The sequence below is a fragment of the Chlamydotis macqueenii genome, chromosome 3 (assembly GCF_036417535.1).
Source record: "Chlamydotis macqueenii isolate bChlMac1 chromosome 3, bChlMac1.mat, whole genome shotgun sequence".
Taxonomy (NCBI): Eukaryota; Metazoa; Chordata; class Aves; order Otidiformes; family Otididae; genus Chlamydotis; species Chlamydotis macqueenii.
Genome location: NC_141558.1, coordinates 70,020,014 through 70,046,253, shown reverse-complemented (window position 1 = coordinate 70,046,253; position 26,240 = coordinate 70,020,014). Strand labels below are relative to the sequence as shown.

Below are 26,240 nucleotides of genomic sequence, written 5' to 3'. Positions count from 1 at the left end.
ATGCAGATCCTACGAGTCAAATATCAGTGGAACTGGCCATACCTTCATGCATTTTCCATAGACAGAAACATTACATTACATTACATTACATTACATTACATCTAATGTAATTAGATGACCTTTAGAGGTCCCTTTTAACCCAAACTATCGTATGATTCTATGATAACGCTTCTGTTTTCCTAGCATGAGTATTTGCGAAAGCAGAATATGAGCTCAAATATGGAAGTCTTCACAAAAAAGAAATTGCATACTCGTTGTACAGTGTGCAATGCACACTTCATTAGTTATTTTGTGTGAGTCAAGTACTAATATGCCCTAATTGAGTTTATAATGTAACATAACATTTATTGTATTATTTAAATATAACATCGAAATGTGTGTGGGTTTGGAAAGGCACATTAGTAATCCAATTAGAGCAGAAGCCGTATCCTTAGATATGCTAGCAATCAGCAAAGTATAATTTTGTTTAGATTAGCTCTGAACATTCATTGTAATAATTAGTCACTGAGTATTTTTCAAGTCAAAGGTTAGAAACACATGAAAAAGTGAGAACGGTCTCATTGCTACAGCTAACTTCCACAAAATTATAAATTCATCCCACACAGGCGATCAGGTTTATATCGAGCCTGCATGCCTGGCTCTATGGCCTCCACTGCTGTTCAAGTCCTCCTTTCAGCAGCAAGTCAAGACATGACGGAAATACAGGTAAATGGCTGTAGTATACCCAAAATTTCACCTGCAGAAAGCTGGGGAGGAGAAGAGATCAAGGGCCAGGGCTGAAGCTGTGCTGGGACACCAGCGCTACACCGACCGGCAGCACCGCAGTGCACCTCTGGGTGACTCGAGCACGGCATGGGGTGGTCACCAAGAGCTTTAAAGTAATTCTTATACCTCTCTTGTCTTCCACCAGGTATTTTTACTGCAATTAGAGCTGGCAATTGGGTTATCAAATAGCAAGTACCTGTCAAAGAGGCTCCTTTATAACAGACCTTCTTTCCATTTTCAATTGTGCCTACTGCTGCAATGGCCCAGGCACTGCCTAAAGTACCTTTGTAGTCTTGCTAGCAGTAATGAGTTACCTGTGCAATGCGTTTTCCACAGGGAGATGGGCAAACTACAGCCTCTTCCTTCAGAAACTTCCATCTGCAACCGAGGTCAATGAGATTACTTCTCTGAACATTTATATCGTCTGAAGGACTTCCTTTGCATTGCAAGGAAATAAAAGGTGATATGAATTTCTTGCACAAAAAGAGAAGTGTGTTTGCAGATGGGAAGAAACCAAAGGGAATCGGATGACATTGAGACACAACATTGAGTCTCAATTTTGAGACACTGAGTCTCAACTTTGAGACACATACAGGAAAGACAAACCCTAAGAAGTAAATGTAGAGGTTTGTTGAACACTACAGGTTTCACAAGAAGCTGTTCCTTGTAATTGTTCTGCCCTGAGCTCCAGGGGAAAGAGATGTTGTTTGAATTTGGCCATTGTCTCTTATAAATTTTCGATTAAATTTTAATTCTCATCTGCAAGGTATTAGCACATGGGCCAGGTGAGCACGGTATCTCCTCCCTTTGTGCTGGATGTCTGAGCAGCTCATGCCTGGTCAATCATTGCTCTGACTAGTGACTGTCTCACAGCAAAGTGCTAAGTCCTGCAGCTTTCTTCTGCTCCCACATGCTCTTCTCGGGCTCATACAGCAAAAGACCAATTTGGGCAAGGGGGTCTGAGCTCTTGTCTGTGCTGCCTGTACAGCTGCTCAGCTGGGACATCTGGGTCTGTGCCATCTGGGAGCCACTGCTGCTGTTTTGCAGGGTGGTGCAGAGGGGGTTGTATGAGGGAGGATGAACTTTTAAATCCTAAGTTAATTGCATCCTTCATAGCTGTTCAAAAAACAAAACCTGGGAAAAAACCCATTTCAAGAATGTAATACCACTCCCCAGTTACCTGAAAAGAAAGTGCAATCTAGTGCAGTGTGCTTTCACTCTCCCACTCTGTTCTTTGAGTTTCCTTCTGATTTCTTGTGCTTCCACCCGTGTCCGGGTATTGCAGGTTTCTGCTTTGTCTGTGAAAATGAAATACCAGGAGGAATTGCACTTGGTGCAACCAGTTCATGTTTAGGGTTTAATTCACAAAAGGAACAAGTTACCCTGGGGAATCCTGAGTTGGACCACACACAGTAAAACAGAGGAGTTAGGTGCCCAAGTCTGGTAAATTTAAAGAGAAGTTGTCATAAAAAAAACTAAAGAAAGAGCAGGAAGGACTAGGAAAGACTGATCTTAAGCCTCCTATGTCCTCTTGGCTCATGTACTCATTCACACGCGCGATGGGTGCCCAGGTAGTGCTAGCAGGCAGAAGAGTAGAGATTTGGAGTGTGGTTTTCATGTGTCCTTGAAAAATACGCTGGAGACTGAGTATGACGGAACTGTAAGGCCACTCCTTGTGAGACCCAGTTCAGAAGCTGTGCTCTGAAGCCTCTCATAAACTAACCTTGCTGAGCCAGATGGGGCTGGGGATTTTTACGGGGCTTAGCTATGAGCTGGGGGTCCCTGTGGTTGAGTCGTGTCAGCTTCTGGAGATATGTGCACTGCCAGAAACAGGGGCCCTGGTAGAAAACTGGGCATGCTCTTCATATGCCTCCAGGGCTAAGGAGAACCAGAACTGTGTTCATCAAGGATCTTGGGAGTAAAGAAACATTAGCCCCCAGAGCATAAAGTAGCAATCAGATGCCCAAATCCCTTAGGGAAATGAGCTCTAGGAGCCAATGCAACTCCCCCTGAAGTCAACAGGACCTGCAAAGGGTCCTGCAATGGCACCACTACGACCAATGGTACCAAAAAGACTCAGAAACATTTGAACCATATCACAACAGACTGCCTGTCTGCCTTTGACTGGACTCATAGAAAGTACAGAAATAGCAGAGGAGGTATGTACAATTTCATATTACTTCACTGTTATTACCCAGGCAGGAACAGGTAGTTTGAAAACAACTCACACATTTAAACAGGTCCCTCATCACAGTTCTAATATTTATCCTCTAAAAACAACTTACTGAAAAAATAAAACCCCTTATTTGCAAATTTGATATCATAAAAATATAGTTCTTGAGCTCACAGAATGTTAATGCATTTGAACATGTTTTTATGAGTGAAGTGATAAACCTAAGTAATTCTGCAGTGGCTTGGGATCCTGTCTATTCAAACTCTTACGACCTTTGGGACAGAGCCTGTCTGCCTCGATTTATGCAGCACTTCATGCAGTGGCGTCTGTGCTAGTGAGTAATAGTCCTCCTGACAGCAAATGTACCAAGATACGACCCTAAGAGAGGTCTAGCTGCAAAAGGAGAGCAGTGCCCCATACACTCTCTTAATAAATAAATACATAAACCATCACAGTTCAAGAGATTTATCCCTGGGGGAAACCCCGAGGGAAAATAACAGATTTTTATTCTTTTGGATTCCTGCCTCTGCTGTTTCCAAGAAGGGTCCCTGCAGCTCTGGAAGTTGCCTTCCTGAACTGGGTCTTTGCAGTCGGTCTTTGAGACTTTCCTAGACCACGACCTGCCCCTACACATCCCGCTTAAATTTGTCCTTCACTGGGCTTCAAGTTAGGATCACCAAACACTTTGACCTCTGCCTCCTTCTTCAAAGGGCCACTCAAACGTCTGTCTGAGATGGAGGACTCAGCCAGACCTCGGTGGGGGGTCTCTCTGCCACCAAGGAAGCTCCTGCCAGATGAATGCCTCTTTGAATGCGGTCTCTGCCATACCACATACTCTTACGTATGAGTCCGTATCAGGTAGATACAGAACACAAATATCATCGAGTGTTTCTGGCCAAATGCATCTTGATGCTGCAATTACGTTTACAGTAAGATACAGATCCATGTGTGACAGTTTATCTGCTGCTCTGGTTCCTTGTCCTTCAAGCAAAAGATGTATTCGCTGCCATACTTCAGCTGGCAGGCTCAAGTGTGGAAAACCAAATTACAAATTAAGTTTTCTGAGGTTAAATTTCAAAAAGTTTTGCACTACTACAAATTTAAAGGAAAGCAAACCGATGTATACCCTTAACCCATGCAAAACAAAGTAAATAAACAACAGAGTAAAATATCTATATGAAACTTAATATAAATATTTTCAAACATTTATAATATACCTAGTTTGTTTTCATCAGCTTTTTCAATGTATTCAGCAATCAACCTTGTACTTACGATCTTGCCTATAATTACCCAAGTTGTTTTCAAGAGCTGACTGTTGCGGCTTCTCAGACTTCAAGCCCAAGTTACATTTCTTGCTGGAATCAGCAGAAGCATTTTTATTACCTTCACAGCGTTAAAGGAGTGGCATATTATAGAGAATTTAGATAAATGATCCAGAGCTTTGCACATATTTCTGAAAGAGATTTGCAGTAATTCCGGTTCACCCATTTGTCATGCTGAACTCAACACTTAGACCAGGTTTTGCTTGAAGACGTTTCTTGGCTCTTCAGCGGTTTGGGCTAGCACAGGTTAAATATGACTTAAGACAGTAACAACAGCCTTAGGGCAATTCACGACTTCGTACCAAAGTTCTGGAAGAAGACAGCTTCTGGCGGAGCTCCAAAACAATGCTCTTCTGTGTAACCTTCACAAGCAGATTTGTGGGAAACCAGTATGGCATTGGGGCCCTCAAAGAACTGCAAAGAAATCATTTGCATGACTCTCTGCAACAATACTGCAGAAGTAAAAGATGCAAATTTAGGACAACAGAGAGCCTACATTCATTTTGGCTACTTATTTTTCATGTAAAAGTAATGAAATGAGCATTTCAGTGGTGATGCAAACATCTTGACACCCGAGGTGTGTACTGGCTTCTCTTGCATTAAATGAAGTCAGTACTGAAGTTGACAATTGCCCATTTTCAGTAAATCAGCAGGCAGGAATAGATTTGCACATTTTAACAGGGCTCCTAGATAATCCCCTGACTTTTACGAGTTAGGTAGCAGATAGTGTTAGCAGACAAGACTGGCTCAAAACCAACATTTATAGTCAGGGCAATTCAGCCCATTTGATCCTTTACCATTGAAGCCAGCAGGATCATTCAAGCGAAGCAGTCACCCTAAAGCTGGTGTAACTGCAGTCACCTACGTGTATGTTATATACAGGCCTGCTATGAGGAACTGCTGAAAAGCATCGAATACAAAGTTCAGGGCCAGATCCAGACTTCAGCTAATGGTGAGATACTGGTTTAGCCAAACCTTATCAACCCCAAGTTTGAGTCTGGAGCGAAACTTGGCCATTTTATGCATTTTAACCCAGAGTTTGGGTTCAGGTTATGTTCTGAAGAACATGCTGGTTTTGGCACCACTGTAACCATGCACACCATTCTTCTATAATTGCATCAGATTCTGCATCAAAGTCTCTTCCAAAAAACCCCTTTGGGGAAAATAATAACATTACAGTAAAGATGTTACTGCGTATTAGAGAGGACTTATAAAACCCCCAGAAACTAAAATGCTGAACACCCAATGAATACCAAGGCTGTCTCGGAATTTAAAACTTTCCAGTAGTTTACAGCAATAATTCCACCCTAATGACCATTTTATTTTTATTCAAGAAACAAAAGGAACTTCAAAAACTCTACCTAGAATCACTTGTTTCTGCCAAGCGGTTGTTCATGATGGCTAGAGCACCCACCCCTGCAGAGAAACCGTTTTGTCTTGTATTGATACAAACGTTCCTCGGATAGCCATTGGCTGTCTCGGACAACTGCTTTTGCAAAATGGCCAGGGAAACTTTATTTGATGCTGTGAGCTCCCTCATGGAGATCATCTCTCCAGAGAGCCTCCTCCCCTCGGTGTCGCTGTCGTACTGTCCCTCAGTGTCCACTGAGATGTTGTGTCGACGCAGGCGGGCTCCTGGGGTGATGGCGTTGCGACGTCCGAGGCGGGCACTTGATTTATGGCACTTTGGGCAACATCTGCATTTGAATTTTTTCAACACCCAGTTCAAAACTTGCTTGATTACAATTGAGATGACATTAAAAAGAGAGTATATGCAACATACCCCCATTAATATAAATATGAAGTTTCCAAATCTGTATAATCCCTGATTTTGGTACGCAGCGTTTTGGCTGCTTACCAAATCTCCAAAGCCAATGGTGCTGAAGGTGACAAAGCAATAGTACAAGGAGTCAACGTAGTTCCATCCTTCCACCGCTGTGTACATAGCGGAGGCACAGCAGGAAAGGGTAATAGCAAAAATTCCCAGAATCAGCAACACATGGTAAACGGACGGCTTCCACCCCACAAGGCTGCCCACTCCCGACACAGCTGGCCCCCTTCGGAAGTTGGGAGGTAGGAGACCACTTCTTCGCAGCTGTCTCTCATGGCATGCCTTCATGATAAATGCCAGTAGAGAGATAATGCGCTCCAAGAAGAGGTTGAAGAAAAGGATAGTCCCGGCGCACCCAAAAAGGCCATAAACGATGAGGAATACTTTTCCAGCCACAGTTGCTGGTGTGGTCATCCCAAAACCTAGGGTGTGGAGATAAATGAGTAATGTTAACAACATGGTTTTTCATGTGTAAGCTCCAAATGTATGTAACTTAACAAAGGCCCCATCTCACTGGACAAAAGAAGTGCTAACTCTAAGTCAGCTTAGGCCAACACAAAACTGAGTTTCATAAAGAATGAAGAAGGTACCAGAAAGCTCAATGATTTGACCACAACCCAAGAGAGAGCAAAACATCCTCGCAGAGATGGAAGATGATATTTAACAGAGAAACACCACTCTGCAAATGCAGCTGGAAGTATTCCTGAGCCCAAATCACCTTGAGATAGATGAGGTGAAGAGGCCATTTCCCTGCTTTTGTGGCTTGAAGGAAAGTTTAAGCTCTCTGTCGACAAGCTGTAACCCAGCATAATGCTATTGTTACCGAGGTCTGATAATAACCATTGCTGCTGAGAAAATGGAAGGCTTCAGGCTTCCAACCAACTCCCAAAGATTGAATATTGTTTTAAAAATAACAGCACTTGAAAGTCTTAACCAAATCCCAACTGCTGCTAGCCCACCTGATATAGTCACAGAAGGATGGAAAAGCCAGGTCCCTGTTTTGAGTCATCGGCGAAATACCCCTGCTGCAGAGCTGCCTGGCAGACCAGCAGCACTGCGATCTTGCAGGCTGGTAACTGCAGCAGGGAAAAACACTGCCACACAATTAAACAGAGAAATCAGAGTATACAAACTCTGGAAAGATCCAGCAGCAATATTAATTCACCTCTTCTTCACAAGAATTGTCTTTTGGCATTACTCATACCCATAATTTTATATATAAGCAGTAATGCTTTGTAGCGATAGATGCTTAAATAACAGCAAAAGTGATCTTAAATTTACAGGCAAATAAACTCAGTAAGTTTCATCCATGTTATTTGTGGTTACCCATTATCTTACAAAAACGGATTACATATATTTCACATACTATCTCAGGAAGATTGTTCTGAAACTCAGTTCTGCAGGTATTGCCCTTGTTCTGCTATCTTCCCTGTAACAATGCTTGGTGGTTCAGTCAAAAAGCATACTGATGGGGTTGAGGTGACTCCTCACGTTCCATGATTAAATAACCACATCTAATCTAAATCAATGGTTTGTGAAAAATCCACATGCTGAAATTTATTTACCTTGTTGTTCCATAAAAATGTTGAGCAAGTGACATATTGAGGGGGGTAAATATCAACATCAGACCACATCAAGGAAAGTTTGCAAAGAAAAAGGAGCTACTTTTAGCATAGAGCATAATGAAATCATTAAATTCAGTTTATTATCATGACGCACCTTTGAACAGCAAGAGGAAAATATTCCCTGTGTATAATGAGTTGAGATTGCTACTTCAAATCTACTGATTTAATTTTGTAATGGCTGTAGTTTTCTGGGTAATTTATTTGTGTTACACTGGTATTTAATTGCTACAGAGTTTTGCATTTGTTGATAAAAGAACGTAAATGCTCGTGACAAGTAAACTTGCATGTATCTTTTCAACGACATGAAGGTGCATGAGGAAAGAGGTGGTCCTGCTTTCCCAAGAGATGTGTATGCTTGGAAACAGCTGTGTGACAGCAATACAGACTGTCCTGCATCGTCAGCACCTTCACAGTAGAAACAGTTTTTTCTGTAAAAGACAGTGAAAAACCTGCACAGTACTACCAGAAAATTTAAAAAAAAAAAAACCAAAGGGGTCATTACATTCTGTTTTCTGGACCCATGGTCTCTCCATTTTGTCATGCTCAAAGATCACTTTTGAGCAGATCTCCCAAAACCTGCCTCGGGGTCCGAGGCTTAACATGGGAGAATGGGAAGTTCCTCTCAGTTCCCCCTCCTCTGTGGGGTGAACCTGTTACCGGGTCAGGCTGGCTGCTCGCAGGACCCTTCTCATTTGATGATGAATATCCACTAATGTCTGGTCCCCAGGAGAAGTAAGGGAGCCTTTTGCGGTTGCCAGCTAGGGATACCCAGCCAGCTCGTTATGGAGAAGGCATCTGCTAGCCCATGCCTTGTCAGCAAAGCATTTAAACATGTGCTTCACAGCAAGCATGTGAACATCACCATCAAAATAAATGGGTTTATTGTCACACATATGGCTAGACACATTTATTAATTAAAAAAAAAAAAGACATAGTGACAGTTTGGATGAAGTTGTAAATGCGCTGAAGCTTTTTAGTATTTTCTGGCGATCATTCCTGAGGGGTGCTGAAGTTTTGTATTTTTGATGCAGCTTGTTTAAGCAGGATTTTCTGAAACATAACGTCACCAAAATTCAGTATGGAGCTATGCAAGGTGAAAGGACCCATCACAGCAACAAGAGTGCTAAGACTTACAGGCAAAAAAAAAGACCAGGCAGACATAGTAACTTCAGGTCAACAGCCAGCAGACAGAAGCGCGCTCATGTACTCTCCGCACATGGTCTTCCTTCGCTAGCTGTGTTTGTCCCTTCGGCACCACCTGGACCACGAGGGGTTAGTCCTGGCATGTTCGGTACCACAGATCTGAGCTCAGCCCCTGCTCCAGGCGAAACACATCCTGACACCTGGGTGATGTGAATTCATCCAGAATAGCCTGTGCTTCTGGGACAGTACAAGGAAAGAAGCACAACGTCTGCATTTTTCACGGCCCTGGTATGTATTGCTGAGTTACCTTGGGGGTGATTTTGTGTGGCTCAGCCACAATATTTCAACCTCCCTCATGCTAATTCTGCCCCACTGCTTCAGACACAAGCTCTACGGTAGCACTAATACCAGCTGTCCGACACCTCTCCCCAAACAGAATTAGTAGAGCTGAGTTGATAAAAACACTCAGATAAGAACACTCAGGTAAGGCTTATCCTTCAGCAGCCTCTCATGGCTAAGTGCTGGGAATTAATTAGTTCCTCATCCTGACTGGCAGAATAGGTTTTGTGGTTACTATCCTGCTCATCTGGACTTTTAATTTACTTAAGCTGGTGACGTATTCAAGAGGTAGTGCAACTGGGCAAACCTGCGGAGACTTACGTGCCTTGTGATAGGCTTCCTGCTGCTCGTCCTGTCTTTTCTTGTACCCGTTTTCTTATGGGTAAAGAAGATAGCTGGAGCCAGAAAACAAAAAGGAATAGCGGCTTTACCACCTGTGAGCTCTTCTCTCAGGCCAATCGGTTTGGTGGTTACCCTGTCTTACTGTATTTTGAGATTAAAGAGGTTGTTAGTTTTCCACTAAAGATATATTTAACCAGAGATGGAGGAAAGTTTTGGTCACCTTGAAAACTGAACAGAAGAAAGTCTTTAGTCTTTACCACGGCATCATGTGTCCCTACTTCTTTCAGGCCCTCAGCTTTTCTCACAGAGGCATCCTGGCAGGGAACTTGGCTCATACAGCAAGTCAGCACAGCTGAGCAATCGTTTTAAATCTCAGAGTGCAGATAATGAAAGCAGCATCACCTCTACCACCTCTTAATAATGCAGTTATATTTAAATGAATCAAAAGAAACTAAAATTGCTGAATATAACTTTTTAAAAAAATGTTTTCTCAGAAATAAACAAAAAACCTCCCTGTAACCAGAATGCTGCTTCCAGAGGGAAAGAAGATCTTGCAAAATAAAGACTAAGCTCTTACAGGGCTGGTCCCCAAGAGATGCAGGTTACAGAACGCATGCAGATAGCAGACTAAGAGCAACCAACTTTGTTTCATGTTTCTTCCACACTTCCTTCAGTTACGGGCTTTCCATAGTCTTGGCTAGTCTTTCTTGACCAACATGTATACTGCATCAAGGAAGATATTATCATATTCTGAATTTTGAGCCTAAAATTTTGTATTTGGATTCTAGTGCTCCCTTCAACCCCTTTACCACCTATTAGCATTTCATCATTATTGGCCCAACAGAATCATACCTGTATATTTCACAACCACCTCTCATTTATGCTATAGCTCCTTACCATCTAACATCCAGAAACAGTTGCCTTGGATACAGGGTCACAGCTCACAGCTGACAAAAACGCTGCAGATGGAAACCTTCTGCTGCATCCAGTGCTTTTACCCAAGGAATGAGAATACTATGAGGTAGTTCTTCCACCTGGCTTTGCATTTTCAGACTACAAATGAAAAACTTACTTTCCCCTTAACATCTTTTTCAGCCCACTTCGCTAAAATACCCCACTTTGGGCTCAGACAGGAAATTTTTTTAGAGCTTTTCCATTGCCAGAGCCTTTAGTATCAAAGTTGCTGTACAATCATTTGATTTTATTTAGATTACCATCTGGAAACAGAGCTCCTGAATGGCAGTGGTCTGTCCAGCACTGTATGCATTAAGACACTTTAAGTTAGACCCATGCTAAGTCTGAAGACAGGAGATACCACCACAGTTTTTAGGGCTGGTGTATTGTACACAAGCTTTCAGTCCTTGGTGAGCCACATACTGGAGAAAATACTGAGTGACTATGCAACTAAGGACTGAGTCCCATAACCTATCTATCTATATATCTATACTTGCTAATATATATACCACTTCAAGTTGAATAAGCAGGCTGTTTCTGGCATTTCCTAACTTTTTTTTGTAATTTCAGTAACACTCTTTTAATATGAACTTGTTCTCCCCAAAGCCTACAGTAAATAGATGGTCAGACGTCCTTACTTACTTTGTGAACCAGGCTGGGCTAAAACAGGTCTTTTTTTTCCCCAGCTCCTATGACTGTTCAGTACATAAAAGTATGCATACATGCACCCAATCCTCCAGAGACTGTGGGAAAAGATGCCCAGTCTATTCTGTGACCTGAAAGAGCATCGTGATAAACTCGATGAACATAGTTAAAAAACATTCAGGTCACTGCTGTTGCTCCTTGTTACATCTCCACCGGTGAAATATTAGTCAGGTTTTTGAGACAACTGCTACTCAAAAGGAGCCACGCTTGCAGAACAGAGGCAGGAGATGATTAATTGAATATTAAGGAGTTTCAAGGAGCTGTAGGCAATTATTAAAGGCTTTCCGCAGTACCAATTTTATTCTGTTTATACACAACTGTGATCAGGTTATCCGTTATCTGAAATGCTGCTGCGCATAGCATCAGTGAACACCAGAATCAATCACCCTCAGCATTTCTCTGCTGGCTGTGATTTAAACCACAGTCTGAAAGGTCGTGGCCACGTCTTCATTCTTCTTTAAAGTACACAGATTTTTAAAAGATTTTATAGAACTGTCAGCCTAAAATAACCTAAGCTTTCTTGACCAAAAAAAAAAAGTTATTAAATTGGTAACCATGACAATAAATAAATAAAAGGTAAAGCTCATACACAGTTGTTAGTTACCAGTGCAGCACATGTGAAGGGTATAAGAAGCCGAGAGGTACAGATATTTTTCTGTAGAGGTGAACGACAAAGACAAACCTAAAACTATGCCAAAAAGTTACTTGGTTGAGGATGAGAGACAGGGCTGGACAGCAGCGCCTTGTGCCCAGGGCTGGGAGGCAGCAGGGCAGCTCCATCAGGCCAGGGACGCCAGGACTCCCCAGCTCCTCTGGCTACCTCTGATTTCTGCTCATGAGCAAGGGGCTTCTGCTCCCACAGGCGCCCCCGGAGGGCAGTGGGACGCTGTGAGGGGCTGCCCCGTGGGGACGGGGTAGGAGGCACCTGCAGCTGGGAGTGGTGTGATGGAGAGGGCTGCGGGGATAAGCAGAGGCACTGGTGGCTGTGATCCTTGGGTTTAAGAGGGGACTTGGGTGCTCTGGAGAGGAAACAGGGTGGTGAAGGATCTCCTCTGGTAGGAAGGGGAGAGGGCAGCAGCGGGGGGCTAAGAAGCTGCAAGGAAACCTCTGTCTTGTGAAAGACAGGAATACAGACCCTGAGCCTGCATGCAGGGTTCTTGGAGGTGGAGGTGCTGCCCTGTGTGGCTGATACCTGGCCATGTGAGCAGGCAGGCGAGGAGGGGACTCCACATCCTGTGGAGAAGATGTCCCGTGTGACAGAGCTGGAACAACATATTTAGGGTGAAGGATACGCTAGACCTGAGAGGAGAGAGGGTGAGGTCTCTTCCCAGAAACCTCAAGTGTTACCACCTTGACAGGAGCCTGAGGCATTAGGGGTACCCCTGCTAAGATCCTCCAGGAAAGGCAAGAGGAATAACCTCCTCAAAACCTGGCTGCTCGTGTACCTTCACCTTCACCTCCTCACAGCAGGTCTCCCAAGTGTGTTTTTCTACGCTGACACCTTCTAGCTGAGCTTTCCAAGAAAGATCTTTAATTTCTAGTGAGTACTCAGCAGGCACATTTATCAGCTCAAGTGGCCTAACTTTCATAAATCTGAGAGATAAATGATTCTTGAAAAGAGAAACGCTGGGGCTTCAGCTTCACCAGCAGCAGCAGTACTCTTGCTCTATTCATGTACCAGAAGTGGGCAAGCTTTTTTTCCGAGTTGTACTGCATGTTGCCCTTTCTGTGTACAGCGTGAGAAGACAGTGCATACAAAGACTAACAAAAAAAACCCGCCCTTGCTCACTACTAAATGCCGTTACTGTAAATGTGTAGCCCAACAAATACAGCAGGAGGCTGATCATCTGGTCTGGCCAAGCTGCTCTGGCCCAGAACCAAGAAAAGGAAGAAGCAGAAGTGTCTCTAAATCAAGTTTTACAGTTCCTTGGCTGGGGCTGCTTGCTCCTCTATGCACCCCGTACCAGCGAACGGGGACTGACTTGTGCCAAGCCACCAGCGTCGCCAGCTGAGCAGCAGCTCTGGCCTGAGGTCTTGTTAAGCAGCCCCTCTGAGGAGGGAACACATGGGGAGGGTCACGGGCTTGAAGCCAAAAATCTTTGGCAAGCTTCTGTTTGGGTCTTCTGGTTAATCCTATGGCATTAGGATACAGTTTCTAACGAGGGATAGGGGCCCCTCTCCTAAAACGAGATGATGGAGAATGAGGTTCAGAGAAATATGAAAATCAGGAGTATGAATTCAAACGGCACACAGAAAAAGAAATTTAGGACCTACAAGCTGGCATTATTCTTGCTGACTCTCAACGTAAAGGGATGGAGGTGCCCTGTGGTATGACAGTCTTCCTTAACTTCTCCATTTAAGTATTGTTCATAAATAAACTTTCCTCCAGTGCTTCAGGTTTTATTACTCTTATAAATAATAAAATCTTCTTATCTTGGGGCCAGACTCTGGTTTATAATCATAAAATCAAGACTGAAACGATTTTCTTCATTTTACGTTACCTTTCTTGGGCAAATCTTAAGCAAGATGATACTAAACCCCCTCTTTGTTTTGTCAGTTACTCTGTCCCTTGGCACAGCTGGGGTGCTCTAATAGCTTCTTAATACAGAAAGAAGATGAGTTAGTGTTGGCTAAATTAGTGCTAAATCACCTCGCAAAGGAAAACTTCCAGAAAAAGGGGATGAAAGCAGGACGCTCTTTCTTTTGGTTGCAGCCTATCTCCTTGCAAATTGACCTAAGCTAGTCAGAGCTGCTTCTCCTGGCTGTCTCCACATCTGATGATCAGAGTCTTATCTTTGGTTTGTTTTCTTTCCTTATCCTAACAGCTGGGTGAAAACCATTTTGCTATAATCTTTTCTGAAAGGCTGGTGGTGTTAATAATGGAAAAACATAGCCCACAAGCTCCTCGGTTCTTTAAGTTATACTACTGTGGAAAAACACTTCCTTGCACTAGAGGCTAATGGTCTTTGAAATCCTGCCTTAACGGCCATCGGGGCCATATCAAACCCTTCCTCACATTGGAGGCTGTGTGCAGAAGCAGCTGCCTCGGCTTACCGCACTGCCGAACCTCAGTGAAAACACTGAGGTTTCTGAGATGCTACCACACAGAGGAAACTTCTCTGAATTTAGAGTAACTATTTTCAAAAATCTGTAGAAAATGAAAGTGTGATAACCAAGACATACACAAAGTCTGTCTCAGTAACCAGGGATATACATGGAGGCACAGCTCATGGACCCCAAGAGTGGGCAATTCTTTCTCTCCCTTGAGATGTGTCCAATCTCTGAAGCCACACCCTGCCACCTTCTCCGAACATCCTACAGTCTTCATGCAGCTTATGATACAATTCCAGAACATTGTTTCAAAAGTTGATTTCTCTTGCAATCTTAATTTTTCATCCTTAAAAGCTCCTTCCATTCTTATTTTCTTATGTTTTTGAGAATGCTTTTTTTATGGGTAATTGTGTATCTAAGCAACAATCTTAACAAGAAAAAGCTTATGCCCTGTCATTTCAAAAGGAGTGTTTCAAACATCAGCATTCGCACCTGCTTTTGCTGTTTACTGAAACCTGCAGTCGCATTTCAGATGCCTGAGTAGACCCAAGGTTGTGCAAAATTTTTTTTCTGAACTGCAAGGAAAAAAGAATACTGGCGTTCAAATTTTGTTTTACTCTTGACATATTATGGGCTTCGAAAGAATACTTGCACGTGTACTGCCACTTCAGTGCCAGTATATCTCACGATACTTCTCCTTCCAGGCCAAGAAATAGCATTATCTTGAGTTTTACAGGTGATCTTAGGCGTACGTCATATTAACGCACGTGAGAAGTCTGATAAAACAAGATGTTGGTCCTGGGCTTCCTAAGCCTTACAGATGGGAAAGGCTGTCAAATGGTTAAATCACTGGCTTACCTTTTAACTGGATGAAACAAACTTGCAGCTTTTTTTTATTCTGCCATTGGTGTTTGTGCAGATATTCAGAGAACATCTTTTTCCTGATAGCTGTCTCAGCTCTTCCGCTTTACAAAGAGTCAGCCTATAAAGATGGACCTGAAGGACAAGAAGGACCTAAACACACAGGGCAAAATCTTTTACACTATTTGGTCAATTTTTTCCCTGAATTTCTGTGCAAACGTCTACAGTTATGATTTAATTTAAAAAAAACCTGACCAATCTACCTGAACTTTTTAATGGTTTAAACATGCCTTCCTGAGTCTATTATTTCAAAAAGTTACAGCTGAAAGAAAAGCAGCAAATTTTAAAGTATTTTTTAGCTCAGGCAGCTCTTCTAATTCATTCACGAAGGCACAAAGACCTAATTCTAAGTAACTGTAACAGAAATACAAGGTTTCAGGATTGCTGACTAACCAGTTATTTCTCATTTTCTATTTCTGCATTTAACTCTTCCTTCCTTAGTAAGCATTTCCCTTGACTACTTTTAAATTTAATGATACTGAACAACTTTGCCACTTCAATCACGATCATTTTGAGCTTTTGATTTTATCTGAGATTTTCCGGGTCCTTGCAGCACTTCCAGTAGCAGTTTTTGTAAATGGACAAACCATTTATCACACAAGTTTTTCCTCCACTCCCCATTAAAATCACCATTTGGAATGAAGATCTTTACACTGCAGTCATTTCCATCATCAAAGGCTTATAGTAGACTCGACTCAATACACGTTGAGCACGAGTGACGCTGTATTTTTTACTTATCCTCATGAGATAAATATTGCTTGCACAATACTCGGTCTGAGCAAAGAGATGACAGAATATTCAATAATGAATAACCAAAATGATTCTATCCAGTTTTCTTTTAATTGAAATTTACTGAATTAGTGTCTCATCCAGTTCTCATGTGGGCAAATTTCTCCTAACTGCTGTTTCTGCCTTGATTAAATTTGCCTGCCTAAGACTTGAGAACAAATGTGAACATTTCTAAAGGGGAAGAAGATGCAGTGGTACAAGCTCAGGAAGTTTAAAGTTCATTGAGGACTCACTATGGGGCTATATTTGTTATTAAGGTATTATCACTTTTTTCATCAACGAGTAAGGAGCACTTACTACGGGAGCAATAGCAGTGCCTCATCCACACAAGTAATCCCATACGTTAACATCAAACCATTCAATTTCTTATCTTATTGCACTCCAAAGCTGTAATTACTTGAAAAGGCTTCTACTGCTTCTTCTCATCTCATGCAATTAGATTTAATTGTCATTCTGCTTCTCTTGGTTTGGTTCAAGAGAGATGGCATTGAAACCATATTGTCTATATTGTCTACAGCAAGGGGTGCCACCCATGGCCTTCAGCAGACCCCTGTGCTCAGACAGGCATTACTACAGTCGTGTCATGCACCAGCAAGCACTGGAAACATCAGACTGACATTTGTTTTATAAACCTAGTGTGCCAACACAATGAGTATGGTGGGATTTCCTAAAGCTCTGTAAACTGGTCTACTATTGACTTCAGCAGAAGCAGGCTATTGAGGAGAGATAAAATCAAACACATTTGATTTGTCTGGATTACTACGCGATTGCCCCTTAGGTTATAATTCTGTTTGTTACTTAAGTGCTTCTATTCATAAAAGGTTTTATTATCACTCCTAAGATTTACTGTGCTCAGGAGGACTTTCACATTTCAAATGTTCACTAGCATCAATCCTTATCTTTGTCTTTACCTACCTTCTCCCAAAATGCACTCAGATATGCACTGGGTGCTGACACACTACAAAAACTGTCTCTTTTGATAAAAGCAAGCAAGGCTCATATGGATCACGGGTACAGGCTATGTTTCCAATAATATTAGTCTGTCTTTATTCTAAAAATGGCAGATGAACTGTTCCATGTTGGTTTTCTGTTGCTCTAAGCCTGACATTACTAAGGCAAGAAGTAAAATTCTCATTGACTTCAATAGCTGCAAAGATAAGGTAACTACATTCATTAAAATAAAGAAATGACATTGTATTTTCCAGCACAACATCAGGAGTGGATATTGTTACATGAAGTTAATTGCCAACAAAGCTATCCTATAATTGTTTTCCTCTTCTCTCCGCAATGAAAAGCAATTAAAGCTTGCAGAAAAAGCAAGACAGTGTGCTTGCAAAGATGACCCATCAGTAAAAGTGAGAAAAAAATTATCAAGAGTGTATTATCTGTGGCAAGCTGAAGACAATCAAAGAAGGGAGAAAAATTTAGACTGAAAAAAGAAAGGAGGGTCAATAGCAGGATTAACGCTGGAGAAGAGGGACAGGTGTGATTAGGAGCAGACAGAAACTGTAAAGCTTTACTTTTTACTTCTTTGGTAGTTCTTAACTTGAAAGACTACAAAGATGTGAAGCAAATATTCAAAATTTAATCAAGCAAACAAATAATCAGTAGAGGAAGGCATGCTAATTGGGAGGGAGGTAGCAGAGATTAAGAGTGTCTGAGAAAGGCAGGTGACTGCTGAGGGTTAGATAAGCTGTAGGAGAAGGAAAAGGGGAACATCCCCAGGAGAGAAATGAGGGATGGCAGAAGCTAGGGACTGACCGGGCTCAACGGGAATATAGCCTGTAGGGTTTCAGGCAAGATTTGGAATTATGAGCCCACAGCAAACAGGGCAGCTGATAAGCCCAGTAATTATGATCCCCCACTGCTATTACAGGCATGATAACTGCTTTATGGGAAGGTTGCTTAGCAATACAGACCGGCTGGCTGGAGCCACGCATGTCACCTCTGCGGACGGAGAGCTGTCAAAGCGGTATTTTGGCCCACTAACGTTTGGTTTGCAATCTCATCTCCAGGCTCCGGTAAATGCGCAAGGAAACTGAAACACAGCTATTTGCTGCCCAGCAGGAATATCACTGAAGACCAAGCTGAACACCGTGCTAAGTGGGAGGTACGTACCCACTAAGTAGACATTGCTCCTTCAATTACCTGAGCTAGAGGGGCCCTGAAGGCTGCAAAAAAGGAGAATCCTTGATTACAAACTCCAGTCTGCCTGTGTTTCGAACCTGAATGAGCACACAGCAAGTCAATATAAAAGTCCCCTGACTTTTGAGATGCGAGACCGTATTTCATGTGATGCCAGGCAAAATCTTTCTGCCCTGATGTTAAACAGAGGGGCTTTGTTTTTTGGGTGACTGCTCTGAGATGCTGCAGTGCTTGACACTCGTTTCAGTGCTCCAGCTGAGCACCCCAAAGTCCAGATACAGAGCGAGAAGAACTGCAATTTGGTTGTCCCCTGGCTTAACATCTCCAGCCATAAACAACAAGCAGATCTCCACTGTACTCATGTTAGTGTTCTGAAACACAGGGTTTCAGAGACAGGGTTTAATATTTAAGAAACCTCTGAAACTCCTAGATTAAGTAATCTGAGCTGATGTGCTCTGTAGAAATCACTCAATTTAGACAACCGAAGCACAGTAATAGCTTCACTTTCTGGCTCTGGCATATCCCTACAAGGGGAGGTAAACCCTAAGCAGTACTGAGATTGATTAAAATAATACTGTCAGGATTTTTTTTTCTTTTAAAAAGAGCTTTCTTTAAAGTACTGCCCCCCCCCTTCCCGCTTTCTAGAATAAAAATCCAATAAATTTAAGATCAAAATTATTTCATCACAACCCTTCAGTGGGGACACCTCAAGTAACCCGTGTAACTACATGGATGTACTCCTAGTAAAGCTTCCTGTTGCTGCTCTCAATTACAAGGCGGCAGGCTGTGATTTCCATTACTTTCTTACCCAGAGCACCTGACCTATGCCCACACATTTAGGAAATTCCCATCAGTGGTACCCAAAGAAGTTAATACTCCCGCAAAGCTACAGCAAGTAGAAAACATTGTTATGGCACCAGGTCTTCATCTGAGGAAAATCACTGTAGGATCACTTCTCTCCACAGAAATATGCTGACTGCTGACTTGCTGACCTCTGAGCCTCTTGTTCTCTGGTCTTTATTGAGACTACCAGGGTGAGAAAATAACTTTCAGACATCCACTGGCACATTGATCAAAACATCACACGCACATAAGGTATCAGATCTGGCCGCAGCAGACCAAGCTGAAGCACACTCTCATGCTGGCTGCAGACCGCACATTGGCTGGCAAAGACAAATAACCTGACACCGCAGCTTAATAACACTGCTTGCTCTCCCAACTGCTTTCTCACTTGGGTTTTGTTTGTTTTTTTTTTCCCCGCCCCGCTTCAAGAAGGTCAGCTCTGGAGACAAGTGCCCCCCTAAAGCTGCCTGTACAAGCCCCAGAGAACTGCAGAGCCGTGAGAAAACACAACACTGATGTGGATCAGGTGCACACTCTGGTTTGACTGTCGCCTTTTGGTTTGCATTGGCCATAAATACAGTGAAATTGCACTCATGGAGAGCAGCAAGCCAGAACTTTCCCCAGCTGCACCTCAAATTCACATCCTGAAAGATATCAAGAAAGAAGACAGGACAAATACATTTCCCCCCTCAGAATAACTCGGTTATTTGTGGAATTTCTTGCCAAATTACCAGGTGAAGTGCCTGCTCTTCGGCAAGCCCAACATCGGACCATGCACTCGCTCAGCTGTCTGACTGCCTTCTGCACATCACTTCTACTGAATTATCACCTTCAGCACGTCCAGACCTCTGGATTTTCTCAGACGACTATGACACGGAGCCCGAGGAGATTTTAGAAGTGAGTGGTTAGGGTGCCAAGGTTGTGGAGCACAAGCAGAAATTATGTGCTGGGTATGCTGGCTCCCTACAGAGGACCCAGAGGGAAGGGAAGGGGATCTAACCTAGACGACATCCTAAGCAAGGTGACCGCAGCTGCCAGGAGTTAGCTAGCTAGTAGAGAATACCGAATATTATTATGTGCCTCTCTTCAGGTGGGTTCAAAGCCCATCTCACTGCAGGGCTGTGCCTTATCTCTCTGAGATAAATCCCTCATCACTCATCCCTTTGGGTGGAGCTGTCAGTCCACACAAATACTGACAGGATAGCTCAGGGATAAGGAAAGGATGAATAGTCCCGCTCACACCTGTACGCTGTGCCCTGAACATCCATAACCCTCGCACAGCTGCACAGAGGGAAAATCTTGGCAGGATTTCTTCCCTTCTCAAACCCACACGTGCTCCATCCCAAAACAATCCACCTATAGTAAAGGTGCATTTTAAAAATATTAAGTTAAAAAATCACTTTTCTGTATTGGACTACTTCTTTTGACCTCATTTTTTAGTGCCTGGTATGGATTTCCATAAAGCAGCCGTATCACTTGATTTTCCAAAGTATTTTGAAATGTGTACTTACACGTAAGAAGCTTAAAAACCAAATTTAGTAATAAGTCAATGTTTCAATATGTCTTAATATGTAGGTACTTAATGTTTATTCTAACATTTAAGAGAGGAAAAAAAATTTAGATACAGAGTCTAGACTCATGGACTGAGTCAGAAATCCAGAGCTTCAAGCACCCCAGAGTTGCCTGATGCGTTAGGTAGAATGAATCTGTACTACTAGAATATGTGGAAAGCTCTGGTTGATGATGCTGTACTCCACAACATTTCACCAGGAAGAAAACTGGTTTGAGTTATGCTTTGTTTTCAGTCTTTAACAAAGTGCTGGGAAGTGTCTGCGACTTTTATTTGGGGAAAGAAGGAAAAAAACTCAATTGAAAAATAAAGTCTACTGCCAGTTAGACCAATGAATCAAGAATAAATTTCACCTAGTTGCTCCTTAAAGAAATCAGTAAAAAAAAAAAAAAAAAAACTTACAAAAAAACACCTTTTTGAGTGCAAAATGGTAACTGAATAAATGGTGTAGAATGACAGCAAGCAACCAGAAATTAGCCCGAAGAATTTTCTTACACAGCTCTGAAAATTGAGATGTGTCTAATGAAAAATAGAGTCAACATTTCATTATTCAACCACAAACAATGCAAAAATAATAATAATAATAAAAAAGAATGCTCAGAGTGCTATCAAGAGAGCATTTTATGGACGTTAAGCCGCTTGCTTTGTGGGCTATTCAAGAGAACACTTTAAGATTAGACTTAACATTTCATTTTAACTCTCCCCCATTACTTAAAGACCCCACTAAGGCACTTCTCACTGGGAGGGTTTGATTGTGTCCCTGAATAACTAGGGAAGATGCAGAACTGCAGCCAGGGAAGTACAGCAGACAAAGCATCTGACAAAGGGGAGCCACTGGGCTCTGGAACGGCCCGGCTCAAGGAGGGTGGACAGAGCAGTTTTCTCTGAGCCCGACTGTGCCTAACCCTCGTGTTCACAGAAGGATGAAGAACAGGAATCTGCCTCCCTCTGCTCAGCTTGCACAAACGCCAGGAAAACTTGCGGCCCTGTCCCTGGGCAACTGCATTTCAATGCCTACGTATGACAGATTTAGTAGTTTTAGTAAAACGAATGAGAGCAGAGTGAGGACTTGAAAAGACCCAGCGAGTTTTCTGCAAGTTAGAATCCTCTACAAGTAAGAGGCTGAGTAACCTGTGGGTGATTTACCCTTGACAGACATGGCACCTACTTGCTGTTTGTTAAGCGGTGAGTAAGAAAGCTTTCTGATGCATCACTAGGTTAGGAGTGTGTTTAGTTGGAGTAATAAAGTTGCTTTGACACATGTAATGGATGCGGTGTTGAGGAAGGCAAGCTGTTTTGACTCCAGATGTCTAGCAGTTCTTGGCAAGGTTGAGTAAAGACAGTGCTCTCCTTGTCAACGAACCGTGACATGAAGGCAAGTGACATTGCTCCGAACCAGGATAACACAGTGTTTGAGCTGACAGTGCAATCAAAGGTACGCCAGGTAGGTAGCTACAGAAATGAGCTGCCTGGGAGGGAACAAAGGAACCACAAAAGAACAGCTCTGGAGTTACTCCCCTAGGTGACATTTTGACATCTGTCATTTGGTTTCTCCCATACCGTGACTGTGAGTGAGAAAGCCTGGTGCATGTCTCATTACGAGTACAGCTTTTGGGTTTTAGCAGAACAACTGGGTTTTTCTGCTTTTGCTGGGCAAACGCAGCCGCCAATAATACAACTGTGCAGTGGAAGAAACCTTGCCCATGGAGAGAAGCTGCTGAGCTCACCAAGGGCTTTGCCTCTCTCCAAGCTGTAGCAGCTTGAAGAGCTGAGCGAGCGGAAGGGCTGAGGTGTGGGCAGCAGTTCCTCTTCTTCTGCAGGAGCTGCACAGGTAGCTGGTAAAAGCTCTGCCAGGATGGGGTACGACAGCCTCGGGACAGCGGTACTCCAGGAGATGCTACTCCTGCTGGGGAGGTGCAGCTCAGCATCCCCGGCACAGCAGCTCTGCCGTGGCCTTCGCTGCGTCCAAAAGCACAAGTCAGCTTCGCTTCGAGCCACCTTCTGCTGCACCTCCTCACCCAGAGCAAAGCTGGGCCCTACAGCAGGCTCGCTGAGCTCACGCCGAGGGCTGTAAGGAATCCAGCAGTACCAGCGGGTCGCGGGCCAAGAGAAAGTACAGCTCGGAGGAATGCTTGGCAGGATCTGGCCTCTGTTGCAGCTTGGGAAAAACAACCTTCAGCCTCCACCTCACCATGCGAGGGATGCAGATGCCATTTGTCACAAAGACGGAGCGGTGCCCTAGGTTGCACTACAGGAATATGAGAAACACCATTCTTGGTTCAGCCATTTACACCTGTCCAGACTGCCAAAAAAAAACCCCCTGCTGAGTTTCTCATTCCCTCCAGATGACTGCGATGAAGCAGAGATGCAAACAAATGCTTGCAAACGAAGAGGAAACATTTTACATTTCAATAACCACAGAGAGAAGAAGCCAGCGTTGGAGGCGAAGTGAACGGATCTGCGTTTACACATCTGAAGATTTCTCTGTTTGCTACAGCAGGTGCAAGGAAAGAGTCGGTTTGTTAATACACTGATATTTTTTTCCCCATCCATTCAGGTCAGTCATAGTGATCTCTTAAAAATATATGTTCTTGTGATGAAGACAGCCTAATGTTTAATTAAAATAGTGTTTTAATGACTGGGCTACTGAACGTACTTGAAAAGGAAAAGTTAACTGAATTATTCAGTGCAAAAAGTAACAATCCTGGACAACACTGCTGTAGTCACCATCACGACTGTATTACAGAGACCAGTCACTACTGATGAAACATTTTGCGAATCTAATGAATGTAAATGCAATAATGAGGTGTGCGTTTCATCCTCTCTGATAATGGGAAAGCATGACATTTCTGCTCAGAAGCCCCGAGATACCTGGCTTGTTACAAAACTTGAAAACTGGCAGAGAGAGAAAACTGGTGAGATCTTGTCTCCGCAGGGACAGGATTTCTCAAGCAACGCTCGGAGAGCTGCAGACGGCCACAGCTTTACTTCAAGTAAATCTCCCACACAACAGTTTTTAATGGTGCTTTTAGTGTAAAAAAAAAGTAAGAAACGGTAATTTTGGAGTTAAAAAAAAATAAAATCCTCCCCCTCCCCATTTGCTCAATAAAGCGCTGTTCTTCCGTACATGAGGAACATGAGGAATTGTTCTTCTGTACATGAGGAACTGCCGCCGGCGATGCACCGAGCGCCTACACCGCGGCACGGCCAGCCGACGGACGGCTCCGTGTCTCCGGCGTCGTTAATTCACACACGCACCTCAACTTTGCGGGGCGGTTTAAACCAGCACCGAGTCCAGTGCTCCGGCACCCCGAACGCCCGGCGACCCCTCAGCGCCCCCGGCAGCCCCCGCGCCGCCTCTGCCGGTAACCTGCCATTCGGCCGGGAGGGTTGCGGGTTGGGGACAGACACCCGGACGCCCCCCTCCGCCCCAACCGCGGCGGCTGTAAGCACCCCCTCGGTTGCCGTAGCAACGCGGTGGGGCCTCTCCCCAAACTTTGGTGGCCATACCGAGCGCCCCGGGGCCGCAGCATCCCGCGGGCGGGGGCCGTCGGGGCGGCGCTCACCTATGGTGGAGACGACGGTGCCCACGAAGTAGAAGGCGCCGGGGAAGTCCCAGCGGGGCCGCAGGGCGTCGACTCGGATGCCGGCGGCCATGGCCGCCTCGTAGCTCCGCAGGAAGGCGCGCAGCTCCGGCAGGCTGATGTTGAAGATGCGGCTGAAGTTGTGGAGGGTCCGGTTCCAGCGGAGCTGCGCCGCCGCCTCCGACGGGCTCTCGAGGGCCGAGAAGACGGTGGCACCGGCGCTGAGGTACGCCGCGATGAGGGCGGCCAGCAGCAGGAACCGCCCGTTGTCCTCGTTGAGGGGCGCCAGGCGCCGCCGGCGGCACGAGCCCGCCGCCCCCCGCGGGGGCATCATCCGGTGCGCGGCGGCGCGGCGGGCGCGGCGGCGGCGGGCGGCGGGGGGCGGCCCCCGGCGGGGGGCGCGGGCATGGGGGGGCGGCGCGGCGCGGAGCCCGGGGCGGTGGCAGCGGCGGCGGCTTCGCTGCAGGGGCCGCGGCTCTGAGTCATCCCCCGGCGGGGCTGCCCGCCCGGTTGGCGGCGGCGCCCCGGGGCCGCCGGCCTCGCCCGCCCGCCCTCAGCCCCACGCCCCGCGGCCCCGGGGCCGTAGGCTGCTGCGGCGCGGCCTCGCCCCGGCCGGCTCGCTCTGGCCATGCGGGGCGGCGGCGGCGGCGGCGGCCCCGCCGCGGGGGAGACCGCCGCGGGCAGGCGGAGGCGGAGGCTCCGCGCGGCGCCCGGTCGACGGTGGGCGGAGGGCGGGAGCGAGCGGCGCGGCCCCCGGGGAGCCGCATCCCCGGCGGGAAGGATCCCCCCGGCTCCGCTACCGCCGCCCGTCCGGGCCAGGGCAGCGCCGCCACCGGTGCCGCGCCCCCCGGGTGGCACCGCGCCTGGCCCGGGGGAGGGACGGGACGGGACGGGGCGGGGCGGCCCGGCCCTGCCCGGCCCTGTCTTGCCCTGCCCTGCCCTGCCCTGCCCTGCCCGCCGCCCCCCGGGTTTCCACTCCCCACGGCAGCACCGGGCGGCTGCCCCCTCGGTGCGGGACGCGGCAAACGCGGCTGCGTCCTGCGGCTCGTGTGTGCCGTCCGCCGCGCCGTTGCGGAGTGTTTTTTATAGCTTTTTATAACACTTTTTCTCAGTGCCCGGTGGTGAGAGACGTAGTTTTGAGGGAGATGGTGGTGTTCAGTGGGGCGATAGTTAATTAATTTCAGCCATTTTTGGGTGCACGAGTTGTTGTTTCTGATCTAGCTCCAGTTTCTAGGCTGCACAAAGTTGGACCCAAGAAAATGATCCATTTGGTTTTCGGTGCCAAGTGCCCATTCAATCTTAGCTGGAGCCTGAAAGGTGACTTTTTTCCTAAGCGGGTGGATTCTTTCTTCAGTCTTTGGCTTGGAACAAACATTATATCTTTTCTTATCCAATTAGACTGCAGTAGGAACTGCAGTGCTTTCCTGAGAAATTGTAGTAAATAATAACATTCGTTTGTTTATTTTTTAAAAGGTAATTCCCACCGATAAAGTATTGCAAGAAAGATGGGAGCAATGCCAGTCCTGCAAACATGTGCAGGGGATGGTAAGACGTGTAGGAAAGGTCTGGGCTTGGAAAAGCAAATGCTCCCCACAATTTGCAGCTGCCCATGTCACTCTCATCTGGTTGGAGGTTTGTTCCTTGGTTTATGGTTGTTTTGTTTGTTTGGTTGGTTTTTTTTTTCTGACCTAGGATTTATGTTTTTAATAGAGGAAAATCCTTGCTGCCTCTGGGTAGCTACCTGATGCCTTTTAGCAAATGGATATTTACTGTACTTAGGGCTTCTCCATAGCTGTTCTTCACACACTTATTTCTTATTTTGGATCTGGGAGATCTTGTGCTGCCCTGAGATTTCATGTTACATCTTCTGGCCACATTTGTCACAGGAGGATTCCCTCCCCTCCTGACAGAGTGTTCGTACTCGCCAGATGACAAAAATGGCTTGGGTTTGCACCTCTGCTACCAAGTAAGAGGACTTTCCCAGGAAAAGACTGCAGATAAAATGCAACAACTTCGTTTACAAAATACCTGAATATCATGTTTTGATGCCACTAACACATTTAATCTTCACTTTTTGCTGTTATTGCTTTTGTGCCAGAGTGTTTTGTTCAGTAGAGGTGGAAGGAGAGCATCTAAAA

The 26,240-nt window shown here is 45.0% G+C and overlaps 1 protein-coding gene across 1 annotated transcript; it reads right to left on the bottom strand.

The window, feature by feature from the left end:
• Positions 1–5,617: 5,617 nt before the first annotated feature.
• On the bottom strand, positions 5,618–24,436 carry KCNK12 (potassium two pore domain channel subfamily K member 12). The gene is made up of 2 exons (XM_086745256.1): positions 24,085–24,436; positions 5,618–6,513 (listed from the first exon to the last, which is right to left on the bottom strand). Exons 1-2 carry the CDS (start codon positions 24,434–24,436, stop codon positions 5,618–5,620), a joined length of 1,248 nt encoding a protein of 415 aa, XP_086601382.1.
• Positions 24,437–26,240: the final 1,804 nt, after the last annotated feature.